This window comes from Bombyx mandarina, chromosome 17 (genome assembly GCF_030267445.1).
Source record: "Bombyx mandarina strain Sakado chromosome 17, ASM3026744v2".
NCBI lineage: Eukaryota > Metazoa > Arthropoda > Insecta > Lepidoptera > Bombycidae > Bombyx > Bombyx mandarina.
This window is the reverse complement of record NC_143223.1, coordinates 5,499,211-5,513,461: the sequence shown is the minus strand read 5'-3', so window position 1 is coordinate 5,513,461 and position 14,251 is coordinate 5,499,211. Positions and strand designations below refer to the sequence as shown.

At 35.7% G+C, this 14,251-nt stretch overlaps 1 protein-coding gene and 1 long non-coding RNA gene across 2 annotated transcripts in view; one reads left to right on the top strand and one right to left on the bottom strand.

The window, feature by feature from the left end:
• The window catches only part of LOC149501113 (uncharacterized), a 271,222-nt gene that overhangs the window by 32,959 nt on the left and 224,012 nt on the right, over positions 1 to 14,251 (top strand). The gene's annotated exons all lie outside the window — the stretch shown is intronic.
• LOC114253227 (cell adhesion molecule Dscam2) overlaps positions 1 to 14,251 on the bottom strand; it is a 48,002-nt gene that overhangs the window by 33,379 nt on the left and 372 nt on the right. Inside the window, exon 2 of the mRNA XM_089734393.1 lies at positions 8,606 to 8,816. Within this exon, the coding sequence (XP_089590519.1) occupies positions 8,606 to 8,816 (211 nt within the window). The remainder of the gene's footprint in view (positions 1 to 8,605; positions 8,817 to 14,251) is intronic.

Below are 14,251 nucleotides of genomic sequence, written 5' to 3'. Positions count from 1 at the left end.
TTCAAATTTTGTATGATTGATTTTCTGTAATCTAATCAAAGCAAGCCTGCAAAATCTACGAATGTGGTGAATGTTTAAGCGATGGTGTAAATTTTTATCAGTTTTTATTTTTCGTGTAATACTATTCTGCAATAATCCTACAGGAACTACCTAGATCGGATCACAATAATTAGTGATATATAAAAATGAATTGCTGTTCGTTAGTCTCGCTAAAACTCGAGAACGGCTGGACCAATTTGGCTAATTTTGGTCTTGAATTAGTTGTCGAAGTCCAGAGAAGGTTTAAAAGGTAAATAAATATAAAAATGCTCGGAATTAAATAAAAATAACAATTGTGTTTTCCCTTTGATGTGTCCCCCGTCGGACGGATTCCTTTTGTTTGTTTTAAGTTTATTTTATACAAAAGTTTAGGTCTTTTACTTATCGATTGAGGCACTACGAAGTCTGGCAGGGTCAGCTAGTTACTGATAAAAATGCAAAATGAAATGTATTCAAATTGTATTCGTCACTGTTGAACGATAGTTGAAATTAGCCAAACGCAAATAAAAAGATTGATGTACCAATTAGCCATACAGAGGCTCTGAAAAATATCAGCCTCTAGGTCGGTCTTTAGTCTGAAATATTAACAAGACGAACTTTCTCAGAGATATTGAGTATTCTAGTCTGGGTGTAGTTTTCTCTTAGTATAAATGTGTATGTCTCCAGAACTAGATGTACTAGCTTAGGCCCTTGAACGTGAGACTGTTGTTTTTGTGACTAAATATTAATCTTATTACTAATTAATAAGAAGGGACGACGAGTAGGCGGTTCCGTCTCTTTGTCTACTCAAGCTATTTCTTATTGCGCAGATAGGTGAACGAACTCAAGGGCCACTTTGTGTTAAATGGTTAGCAGATCTACTATTTATACTCCTCTCATCATCATTATCCTGCCCTTCTCCCAGTCACCTGGGGTCGACAAAACATGTTTTCTCCTTCCATACTCTTCTATACTATACCATTTATACTCCTCTATCGGGATGATATGATCCGTAGTTGTTTTCTTACTTAATTGTAGCCAAACTAAATTGTAAACCCATATGTATAGGTATCACCATCCTATCTATTTCTACCCAAAGGCGCTCATGTGTTTCAGTTTCAAGGGTGGAGAGCCGTCATTCAACGTAACTGAGATTTCAATCTCATGCCTCAAGTTGGACGGTAATAACCCTGAAATATCCATAGGCTGCCTCGTCGGCCCATTCATGTCGACACGCAATGGGCGAGCTTTTTTGTTATTGTAAATTTTAATATTTCAACAGAATATAGTTTTTTTTTTTTTCGGTAACATAATCTGGTTCATTGTGTTTTGGTTTCATTACATTTTTCTATAGAAATGGTTTATTACATCTAAAACGTATACATTGCTCTAATTTAGAAATGAAGAAATCTTCTTGATTTATATTTATACCGCTCTTTTGACGTCGGCCTTCGAGAGTTATGAAATTTTTCGAAGTATTGTTAGAAATCTTAAGAAGAAATTTTATGAATGTGCTGAACTGAAATAGATTATTATTAAGTGAAAGCAAAAATTAGCCGAAAGCATTAAAAATACTAGCTAAAAAGCGAAAATCAATCATAGACAAGAATAAATATAAATCTTATACCTTTAGCCGAGCAATTCTTGTATATTAATATACCTATAATTATATAATCTGAATCTCGGAAACGGCTCCAACGATTTTCATAAAATTTAGTATAAAGGGGATTTCGGGAGCGATAAATCGATCTAGCTACGATTTATTTTCAGAAAATGAAAATGTTGTTTTATTCGTGTTTTCAATAATCAACTCTTCCCGACATCTATTGGCGAATAATAATACTATTTTTCTTAATTGAGAGTAACTAACCGCTTTAAAGACGCAATAAGATGGCGTTATAAAAAAAAACCGAGCAAAACTCGGTCATCATCTAGTTGTATATTAATAAAGGTATTGAAGACTGGAATATTTACATAGGTACAAAATCTATTTTATTTATTTGTTTAACTTTTTATTTCTTACTTTTAGTTTTTTTTAAATGACTAATAGGTAAAATATTTGTATGCAAGACTATGTGTAATATCTTAGGGGAAATCTGAAAGTGGCACCTCTGACAGAGAAGTTGAGAAGTGCACGTTTGGGATGGTATGAACATGTGATGAGATGAAATGACAATGAGGTTTGTAAGAGAGTTTTAACTTTGGATGTGGAGGGCTTTAGAGGAAGATATAAACCTAAGAAGAAATGGATGGGTTGCGAAAGACGATATGCGTAAGAGGGGAGTGAGCGAAGAAATGGTATATAATAGAGGAGTATGGAAGGATGTGGCGCCGACCCTAGGTGACTGGAAGAAGTGCAGGAGAATGATGATGAAGAGGATTTTTATGCAATACTCTTACATCCTAACTAGGTTATGTTTTTGGCAAATGCTACCTTTAATTTTATTATTGAATGTAAAAAATGATTATTATTCTTATTTTTTCGAGGACATTAAATTGACATTATACGCTTTCAAACAAAAAATATTTTTCTAAATCTAATTTTTCTAATCTAAACAACGGAGAAATCGGTGAACATCCATTAACATTTATTAGTTATGTACATTTTAAATAAACGAAACAGGGAAAAGAGCTTTTATAATGTACTAAAAAGAGTTATTTCCCGGCATTTTCTTACATGGTTCAAATATCATATTACGACGGAATTGTATTGCCCAATAAGATATGATTATCAAAATATATAAATAAATTTCCCATTAATGTACTTTCCTATTTCCAACAAAGCAACAATTCATATTACATCTCAATTCACATCGATGTGTTCCAAAGGGAAGTTCCGTAATTGCACACGCGAACTATGCCGAAGATGGGTAAAGTTCTCGACACATACATAGCACATACGGACCGACACGTCTTCACTTCCCAACTTCATCTTAACTGACTCAGATCGGAAACTCGACCAATTTATTAGCAGGCTCTGCGGAAAACTCGGCTTACTTAAGTTAGCAAAGTTTAGTTTTTATTGCTCTAGATCGAAAGATGAGTTCACCGTCCATCAAATGCTATGTAAAAGGTACACATACTGTACTATTCACCTCTTAGTTTTCACTATAATTGTGTAACCTGTACTGTTAGGTTCTAGAGAAGTGGTCTTGCATTCTATAAAATCTAACATACTTCGCCATGTGGTGATGGCACCGACCTTTTTTTATGATTGAAGGATTACTGATGGTCCGGAGGCCTTTCCAGATTCACCATGACAGGTGAGCGAGCAAAGACTCAGCCAGAAGGGATTTGCTAACAGCTGCCCGAGCGCCTCCGAAGGAGACCTAACAACTCAAGAGCAACTGCTTCGCGAATGAATCTACTACCGGATCAGAATCACGACCCGCTGAGAAGATTCGGCGAGAAACTCAGCGAGCTGATGCATTGGTTAGGTTGCACGTTGACCTATTTATCGAGTTCGACGAGTACGGTTACCGGGGTCCCTAATCCTGCTCCTAGTGTTAGAGCTGAAGGCCTCTAATGCAAAGGTTATTGTCTGATGGATCCGTAAGGACGTGGGACACCGACCATTGAGCTCGCAGATAATAATTTATAACTTTAGAACAAACATTTAATTTTCATTATTGAAATTTTATAGTTAAAACTGTAATTTTTTTCAATTGAATCACCTTCCGCAATTAATATCTATATATCTTTGGTAGGTAATAACTAATGTATTTCTTTCAATTTAATAATATTGTAAATCAAAGATAATAATCGACTTTTTTTTGAGGACTGTACTTTTATTTTGCAGTCTGCAAATTTCTATGCATAGATTAAAGAGGCACCTTTACGGTGACGATTTATTATATTCAGCTAAAAGAGAAAATGAACACGTAGTGCGGAACATCTTCACATTTCTTAAATTTATAAAGAGTTTCAACTGCTTCAGTCTTGAATACTTCTTTGCAGCATAAGGACTTATTAAAAATATGAAACTCGGTAAGATTGCCGTTGGTTAGGCTTTGAGTAAAAACTTAGCGACGCCCGAAGGCTGCAGTGACGTTTTTTTTGGACAATCTTTTTTTCTCTTATTAATGGTGCAGTTTTGTTTTTAAATTTGGTATTACTATTTCATGCATATATATTTGTCGGATTACTAATATATGGTTTTTACGACCTGAATAAACATATTTTATATAAAAAAATGTCTTCATCTTTCTGTATACAACACGGCAACTTCATATGTAAAGATATAGGTACATATTATAATTTCTAGGTTTTTTTTAATGCTTCATGTTTTTATTTGTGACCCTGACAACACCACAACTTCAACAAAATGTCACCGTGATGTCAAAAAAGAGAATTGTCAAATGAAGATAGTAAAAGTTTTGTGCGGAAGATGAAAAAAGGTGGTTGTCATTTCTAATTTAGTATCCTGATACTGATAGTACATCTATAAATACTGTTGTTTTACTGGATAACAACAGACTAAATCGTTTCACTGTTTCTATCATTGCTGATCGAAGGCGATCGATGTGGTTCATGAGTTTTTCACGATCGAATATTTCTATTCTATTCAATTTTTTTAATAATATCATGTTTTCCAACGTACTTATACCACGAATAAAAACCAGCCCCGAGCAAACCATTTGATGCAAGGTTTGTGCTTATATGCATGTATGTATGTATGTATAACGTGCGTTAAACCAGCCGCCATGTGAGATTCCGTGAGTGAGGTTGTTGACCTTAAAGTTTTGTAGGTGTTTCTTGTGGATCCACGAAATATAATGCTAAGTATTTACGGTTGGCCTTACGGCTGGATATTGTTTTATTTTAGGCCCTGTGGCCATATATGCGTCAAGAACGTACCATTGACTATTATAAATACAGATGTGTATAATAACATATATAAAAATTAAATATTGATAAGCACACAATTTTAAGTGACCACGAACATAGAAAGATTGTCAAGTACCTTCTCCTAATTGCTGTTTCTTTTTAAATTACCTACAATGCAAGTGAGTCACTAGCATCGGCACCGTAACTTCTATTTTAGGTAATTTTTCGATCAAACATACTTTGTCACAAAGATAATACGCATTTTCTTAATTTTTTCTACTGATTCGTTCATTTGTCGACAAAATTGTGATGGCATTGTTGAGATAGATGTGCACCCAGGGGCACCGTATGGTCCATTTTCTGCCTGCCTGTGTCTACCTTTAAAACTGAAGCTTAAAAAACGCTTTTTTTGTTTTTTTGCTACCTAAGCTGATGGTAACCCTAACAAGTAGGTGAGCTTAAACCTAAGGCGAAGTCACTAAACCTAGATAGAGCAGTGCTTCGCAGAATCTACCACTGGATTGGAAACGTGACCCACTTAGAAGATCCGGCGAGAAACTCAATGGGCTGTGTCTGTTGGTTAGTTTACTCGCCGAGCCCTTCGCCGCTAGCGACGGGTTCGACGAGAACGATGACCGGTGCTTGAGGTACTTAAAAGCACCGTTAGTCGATCGGGAAGATCCCAAAAGACGTGTGAAAAAGCGCGTACTTTGTGCTACGCTACGTAGCGCTGTCAATTCATGTTGTAAAGTGTTTCGTAATTAGAATGAATACGTTTCAGTCTCAAAGGAACGGAAAACGTAACTTTTCCAATTAGTAAAAACAATCGAACGGCAAATATTAAAGACTAGCTGACCCGGCAGACCTAGTGCCTCAATCGATAAATAAAAGACCTAAACTTTTGTATAATAAAATAAACTTAAAATAAACAAAACGAATCCGTCCGACGGAGGACACATCTAAGGGAAAACAAAATCGTTATTTTTATTGAATTCCGAGCATTTTCATATTTATCTACCTTAATTCAAGACCAAAAATTTTTTTTTATTGCCTTTGTAGGCAGACGGGCATACGGCCCACCTGATGGTGAGTGGTTACCGTCGCCCATGGACTTCAGCAATGCCAGGGGCAGAGCCAAGCTGCTGCCTACCGCATGTTAGCCAAATCGGTTCAGCCGTTCTCGAGTTTTAGCGAGACTTAACGAACAGTAATTCATTTTTATATAAAGAGATTACACCGTATATTAATGACAACCAGTTCCAAGAAATCTATTAATATTAGCTACTGGTTTCTGTCGTCTAAATTTTTCCTCGTGTCCTCATTGAAAGACTTTCTTAACGTTTCGAAATAAGAGTTATTGTATTTTTTTTTTGTACGTCATTTATGATGCTTGTGGCATTTCAAGACATTGCTGGTACAACGTTTCAAGGGAAAAAAATCAACACTAAAATCTATTTAAATTAAATAGTTTATTTTAATGGCAACAAAATTAATATTCAAAAATAGTTTTTTTAACATTTTAACTTTATCCGCACAGATCATAAAATCGTTTTTTTTTATCGCATCGAGTAACGTCTTAAAGCAAGTGCCACGTCAGATCAATCAGTTCTTATGTTACTAATTAATGCGATACCTATAAATTAGTTGTGGTATTCATTCTCTTTGGAAGGATCTGGTTATCTTCTTCTTTTTCTCCACCACTAGGTGGGATCGGCACAGCTTATTTTTCTCTTCTATTCTCTTCTATCAGCCGTCATCTCAACACTCACTCCTCTCTCTATCGTCGTTCACACATTCCAACCATGTCTTCTTCAGTCGACCTCTTCCCCCTCTACCTAGCACTACCATTTCCATACATCTCCTAGTCACACGCATCTTCTCTCTACGCATCACATGTCCATACCACGCTAACCGTCCGCTCTTTAATTAATTGATTACCGGGGCTACTTTCACACTTCCTCTTCCTTTGGAAGGGTCTGGTTATAAAAACACAAACAATCTACTAGAAATATATAAATAAGGAAGATACATAAGGTAAACTGGAATATATTAAGAGCTTTGAAAAATAATCTTAATTATCCAAAATGATTGTATTACTGGTGGTAGGAGCTCTTGTGAGTCCGCGCGAGTAGGTACCACCACCCGCCTAATTCTGCCGTGAAGCAGTAATGCGTTTCGGTTTGAAGGGCGGGGCAGCCGTTGTAACTATACTTGAGACTTTAGAACTTATATCTCAATGTGGATGGCGGATTTACTTTGTAGATGTCTCTGGGCTCCAGTAACCACTTAACACCAGGTGGGCTGTAAGCTCGTACACCCATTTAAGCAATAAAAAAAAAAATACGCCCGTTTCTGGAACCGTGACTATTTATGTCCCAGTAGTACAATAATCTAAATATAAACATTTATATCATTACACTATGGCTTCACGTTCGCAGCCGCGTAATTCTCATGGTACCATAAACGTTTGAATTTAATTCGTTTCGTTTAGAATTTATAACCTTCTTGTAATTATGTCGTCATGAATGATAATAAGCCGCCTGCCAAGGGGCGTATTTTATCTAAAGTCTTCTAAAATCTAATTTCAAGGGACTAGAATATTTAGTATAATACTTTTTTTTTCTTTCTAAACTTATTTGCGAATTTTAATGTTGTCACAATGAAGCCATTAGGCTAATTTTCTTTACGTGTTACTATGTACTGTGTAATATACTGTGATGTGTGTAATTTAAAGGCCGAACACATTATTATGTCGAATTTAATTAAATAGACATTAGTGATGTTCAGTGAAAATAGTATTATAGTAGTATTAGTATTATAGTATATTAGTATATATTATAGTAGTAGTAGTAGTATTAAGTAGTATATAGTTCCGTAATTTTGAATGTAACAAACTATATTAAAATTAATTTTAAATTACTTAAATAAAAAATATTAGTAAATTTGTCGATAATTAAATAGTAAATTTGGTGATTAAATTAGCTCTCTACCTGTTATGGCAACGTGACTTTTATATCTATTTCTGCCGTGAAGCAGTAATGCGTTTCGGTTTGAAGGGTGGGGCAGCCGTTGTACTGTAAAAACTTAGACCTTAGAAACTCATCTCTCGAGATGGGTGGCGGCATTTACGTTGTAGATATCTATGGGCTCCGGTTACCACTTAACACCAGGTAGGCCATGAGCTAGTCCACCCATATAAGCAATAAAAAATGTTAATGCTAATAACCATGTATTAGAGTAGGGTAGAACTATATATTTGTATCAGGGTCTTAAAAGAAACATTTTGTTTAAGAGTTTTTGTTGTTAGTGAAAATTCTCAGGAGGAACTTACTACGATATCTTTCTATAAAATCTTTCGCGCACAAAATTACTGGACGTGAAAGAGCCAGTATTAGGAACAGACAGAGATGAGGTAGCAACGGTAGGTATTAGGTATAGGCGCAAAAAAACTGTGAGTTTTACAATATATTGATTTTTGTGTAATAACAATAATAACAATTTTATTTTATTCGATTATGATTTCTGATTTCAAAAGTCGTTAAGAGATCAGATAAAGCTAGCCTACTGTATATCTCTGTCTAAACCTTTAATTAAGTCTATAGCTTGCAAAAATAAACAAATCAAACATTTGTTTTTAAATTTAGAACACCAAAACGTTTTTTTCTTTTTCTTTTATACCATTTACTCGTCTCATATCTGAAGGCAACAAAAAGCACTGTGGATACTAAGGTTATTTTGAAATACACATTCACAATCTTACCTCAGTCCAGGGATAGTAGTTAGCACCTGTCCCTCAGCAGTGACCCAGTAGATGTCGGGAGTTGGATGACCAGTTGTTCGGCATTCCGCGTGTGCGCCCCGAGTCGACGGCCACAATAGCCGCGACGGTGGCTCCACCACGAAGCTAGGGCGTTTGTCACTTGAGCTCGCGTCTGCCACCACCAACGATACGATAACCAGATGGAGATAACCTAAACAATAAATAAAGTGTTTAATAATATTACAAGCGAACTGGCTCCGTAAATTTTGTCCACAGATTAAATAGCTTTCTTAAACACGATCGAAAAGGACAAATCACACTGTAGGCAAGAGCTCATTAGGGTTGTGCTTTCTTTCAAATAAAAAAATGATAACAAAATAACTTTTTCGTAATTTAATAATAGATAACGTAGGATAGTAGATTTTAAATTAATTAATTTGCTAGCATAAACCTCAAGTGACGGTCGTGTCATAATATCACGGAGGAAAGTTTGTTTCAGAGCGGGATGGTACGTGACAAAAAAGTTCTTATAAACGTACCGTGAATGAATATTGTAGTATGTATGAAGGCTACTGCGATGACTTGAGCGATGGTGTAAAGAAGATGATGGAACTATCTCTGTCTTCAGAGCACCCCATTAACTACAATAAAATAAATCTGCGGAGGTCGTCGATTGTCCTATTGACAGATAGAGTACGAGGGCTGCACTAAAAGTATCGGGAATGGAATATTTCCACTGTTCCTGTCATATTAAAATCTTTTTAATTGAAAACTCCTTGGTTTTAAAAATCGAATACCATTTATTTATTTTAAAAAAGATTCTCGGTCTTATCACGACTTTTGTCAAACTTGTTTAGTCGTTAAGAAAATGGAATTGACTCGAGAAAATTCAAGAGCGATGATTTATTATGACTTTCGAAGTGGTTTAACACAAAAACAGTGTGTTGACCGGATGATTTCTGCATTTGGTGATGAAGCCCCATCCAAAACCACAATTTATCGCTGGTTTGCTGAGTTTCAACGTGGACGTGTCAAGCTCAGTGATAATCCCCGTCAAGGTCGTCCAAAAACTGCAGTCACCCAAGAAAACGTTGATGCTGTGCGTAAGCTGATTGAGGAAGATCGACATGTGACATACCGCGAAATTCAGGCAACTTTAGACATTGGCATGAGTCAAATACAAATAATCTTGTATGAACAATTAGGTGTAAAAAAGTTGTTTTCCCGATGGATACCGCATTCGCTCTGCGAAGAGCAAAAAGCGGCTCGCGTTACTTGGTGCATCAGAACTCTCGAAAGATTCCACGCAGGATCCTCAAATGCTGTATACAACATTGTATCACGTGACGAATCCTGGATATACGCGTACGAAACAAAAAACTCGTCACGAGTTTGGGTGTTCGAAAATGAGTTAAAGCCAACAAAAATTGTTCGTTCACGGAGTGTTGCAAAAAAAATGGTGGCCACGTTTGTCTCCAAAACCGGCCATGTTACGACTTTTCTTCTTGAGGGACAAAGAACGGTTAATGCAGAATGGTATGCTAGCATTTATTTGCCACAGGTCGTTTCTGAATTCTGTAAAGATAACTGCAACCGCCGCATCATCATCCATCACGACAATGCGAGTTCTCACACCGCACACAGAACAAAAGAGTTTTTAGAGCAAGAAAACATAGAATTATTAGACCATCCGCCGTACAGCCCCGACCTAAGCCCTAATGATTTCTATACTTTCCCTAAAATAAAGAATAAATTGCGTGGACAGAGATTTTCATCACCTGAAGAAGCTGTGGACGCCTACAAAACTGCCATTTTGGAGACCCCAACTTCCGAATGGAATGATTGCTTCCATGATTGGTTCCATCGTATGGAAAAATGTGTCAAATTTCGCGGAGAATACTTCGAAAAGCAATAAATACATTTTTAAATAGTAATGTTGTGTCACTTCGTTAATTCCCGAAATTTTCAGTGCCGCCTAGGTAACATCAACGGTAGCATACGATTTGTTTCAACAAATGGGTGTATTGATTTTTTTTTACGTTCGAATGTCGAAAGACGTTCACTTGTTTTGAAATATATTGTTGTCAACGTCGATAGTCTGTGGCTTTGCTGAAGACTCATCGAAGTTGGCAACCCTGCACATATACCGCGAAACGAGGAGCGAAGTCGTCCAAGTTATCGGGAGGCTTTTCTAACGTTTAAACTGACAAGAAACAAGGTGACCTCGTTGAACATTAGTTCTGTACAGATTTGTAGGACGGATCGAAAGGAGTTTTGTAAATTTTAAGTTACGTTCCGTAACTAAAGTCTATGACTGCTTTGGACCAATGTAACAATCTATATATATAAAAATGAATTACTGTTCGTTAGTCTCGCTAAAACTCGAGAACGGCTGGACCGATTTGGCTAATTTTGGTCTTGAATTAATTGTGAAAGTCCAGAGAAGGTTTAAAAGGTAGATAAATATGAAAATGCTTGGAATTAAATAAAAATAACAATTTTGTTTTTCCCTTAATGTATCTCCCAAAAGTTTAGGTCTTTTATTTATTGATTGAGGCACTACGAAGTCTGCCGGGTCAGCTAGTTAAAGATAAATATGACAATTTAAGATCTGTACTGCTGTACTACTGTATGCGGATGATTTACTAAAGTCCAATAAAAGTTTCAGCACATTATTGTATTTTCTTCAAAAATAAGCAATCCAAAAAATAATTATATAAATACATTGCTTTATCGTACAAAGAAATCGTAAAAATACTTATTGACCGTATAGAAAGGGTTTTACAACAAGCGGATGATATTGCTTAGTAGATCGACAGGACGAATGTTGTTCGTTCGGAACTTATATACATAAATTTAATATACATATGCTTACCTCGAAAATGTCTCTACCATCACTCTGACATTACGGGATTCTATCCATTCTAAAATAGCTATCCTACTCTATGTTCATTTCTGCAAACTGATGTCCCGATACCTTGACAAGATCACTTAACACTTAACCTAAGTGGAAAACAATGTTCCTTTTATCAAGTTGAGGACTGATTTGTTGAAGTAAGTTTATCCAAATTCCATGAGTCCGCATCTAAAGCTAACCAAGCTTACAAGTCGTACGGGTACGCAATGCAAAAAAAATTTTTTGTCAAATTTAGTTTTTTTATTGCGATAAATGAACAATTCAGTTTTTTTTATTGCTTAGGTGGGTAGATGAGCTCACGGCCCACCTGATGTTAAGTAGTTACAGGAGCCCATAAACATCTACAATCTAAATGCCGCCACCTACCTTGAGACATGAGTTCTAGGGTCTCAGTTTTTACAGTACAACGGTTGCCCAAATTATAATTTTGCGGGTTTGATTTTTATTACGCGATGTTATTCCTTCACCGTGGAAGTCAATCGTGAACATTTGTTGAGTACGTATTTCATTAGAAAAATTGGTACGCGCCTGGGATTCGAACACCGGTGCATCGCTCAACACGAATGCACCGGACGTCTTATCCTTTAGGCCACATAGAGAGCACATTTTAAGCTCTGTGCTTCTGGTCGCTCGTCGATGTCTGAATATCAAATTATTTTTAAAGCATTATAGCTCATTCATTGGTTACAAATATTTGGGCGAGAAATCGCATATATATTTTTATTGCTTAGTTGGGTGATCGAGCTCACAGCCCACCTGGTGTTAAGTGGTTACTGGAGCATATAGACATCTACGACGTAAATGCGCCACCCAGCTCGAGATATAAGTTTTAAGGTATCAAGTATAGTTACATTCCATATCCATCGTTTGATATCAGAAGTGGAAGTTTGTTGTCTATATATAGTACGCGTAATATTTGATGGTGATAATTTTTCAACAAGACAAGAACAAAAAAACAAGACGTTATATTCTGTTGGATCCATCATGGGAAGATTTGATGATAAATTTAACATAGCGCCACTGGCTTGGCTGTACCTCTTATATTTGCGGATGTCCATGAGTTATGATGACCAATGAGGTGGGCTCAATGTCTAAATGTTTACAAAGTCAATTAAAAAATACGGTACCAGTGGAGTCCGTGATAGTTTTAACCATAACATGAAAAACATGGTGTTATGTTTCCATAGACAGTTTAAAAGGATGAAAATTGTCTAAAATGCAAAGGAGAAAACATTTTAAAGCACTAAATATACACTTTACACATCAATTTACGAATTGCGCAAAACTTTCTATGTACGTACCCAACGTATTTCCACCATAATTTTGTTATATTTCATTTGAATGTTGATTTATGTGAGGAAAAGTTAAAAATAGCAAAATGTATTTTTGTTATTTTTTGTTGATCGAATTTAACATTTTTATCATTTATTTTGAGATTAGCTAAATAACCAGTGTACATTTGATATCGAATAAAATACTACATAGTCACAAATCAAACTTGAAGAAGATCGGAAAATAAGAAAGTTGTTCTCAAGAGAAAAAGGCTTCTGTTTTGCCTTCGTCGAGTTGTTTAACAGACGGTAAGACTACATAGAAGCAAATATAAAAAGTTTTAGGACCTCTGGGATATTCCTACGTAACTAATAAAGTAACTATATTACCCAGAAATGATATTCTCAGAACTAATCTTAGTATTTGTAACATAGAAATAATAATTACTGGTGGTAGGACCTCTTGTGAGTCCGCACGGGTAGGTACCACCACCCTGCCTATTTCTGCCGTGAAGCAGTAATGCGCTTCGGTTTGAAGGGTGGAGCAGCCGTTGTAACTATACTGAGACCTTAGAACTTATATCTCAAGGTGGGTGGCGCATTTACCACTTAACACCAGGTGGGCTGTGAGCTCGTTCACCCATCTAAGCAATAAAAAAATATAGTATGTAACAAAATAAATAAGTAGGAAAAATCAAGTCACTTCATTTTTACAACAATTAAACGATGTTTGCTCAAAAACACATTGATTCACAATAACTTGGACGGTGTCAGTATAAGATTTAATAAGGTTTTTAGAAAAAATTTGGAAATTTCCCAAAAAATATGGAAAAATCACAAACATACTAAACGATAATAGATTTTTTTTATTTGGCCGGAGCCGTCGGGTGATATGTGTAATAATTGATTTAAAATCTCGAACGCTAGTTTCCCCAGTTTTTAGTTTCGTGGGCAGCGGCTTGGTTATGTTCCTGGCATCGGTGATGTCCATGAGCAACGGTAACTACCATGAGGTGGATCGTATCACGTCTGCCAACAAAATAATTTAAAAAAGGGTGTTCAGATAATCACTGTTGCATCTCAAAAAATTTTCTCTGGTGTATGTCCGTCATAACCTTTAAGCGAAATGAAACATATTCAATACTGAGATTAAAAATGACTTTATTAACCTACATATATTATTATAATATATCAATATATCCTTGGAGTGAGGCTATAAAGATTATTATTTTAAAATGAAATGAATAATAATGAATTTATAATATAAAATTTTTGTGCAAAAAAAGGTATGATTAAAAATCATAAAAGTGATTTTAATTACGATCCACGAAAATATAAGAGAAAAGTGATTCTGTTTCAGATTTTAAGATAATTTTTTAACAAGCACAATATGTATCATTTTGGGAGCCGGTATGATGAAAATAATCAGTACAAAATAGTAGGTACGGACATCTAAAT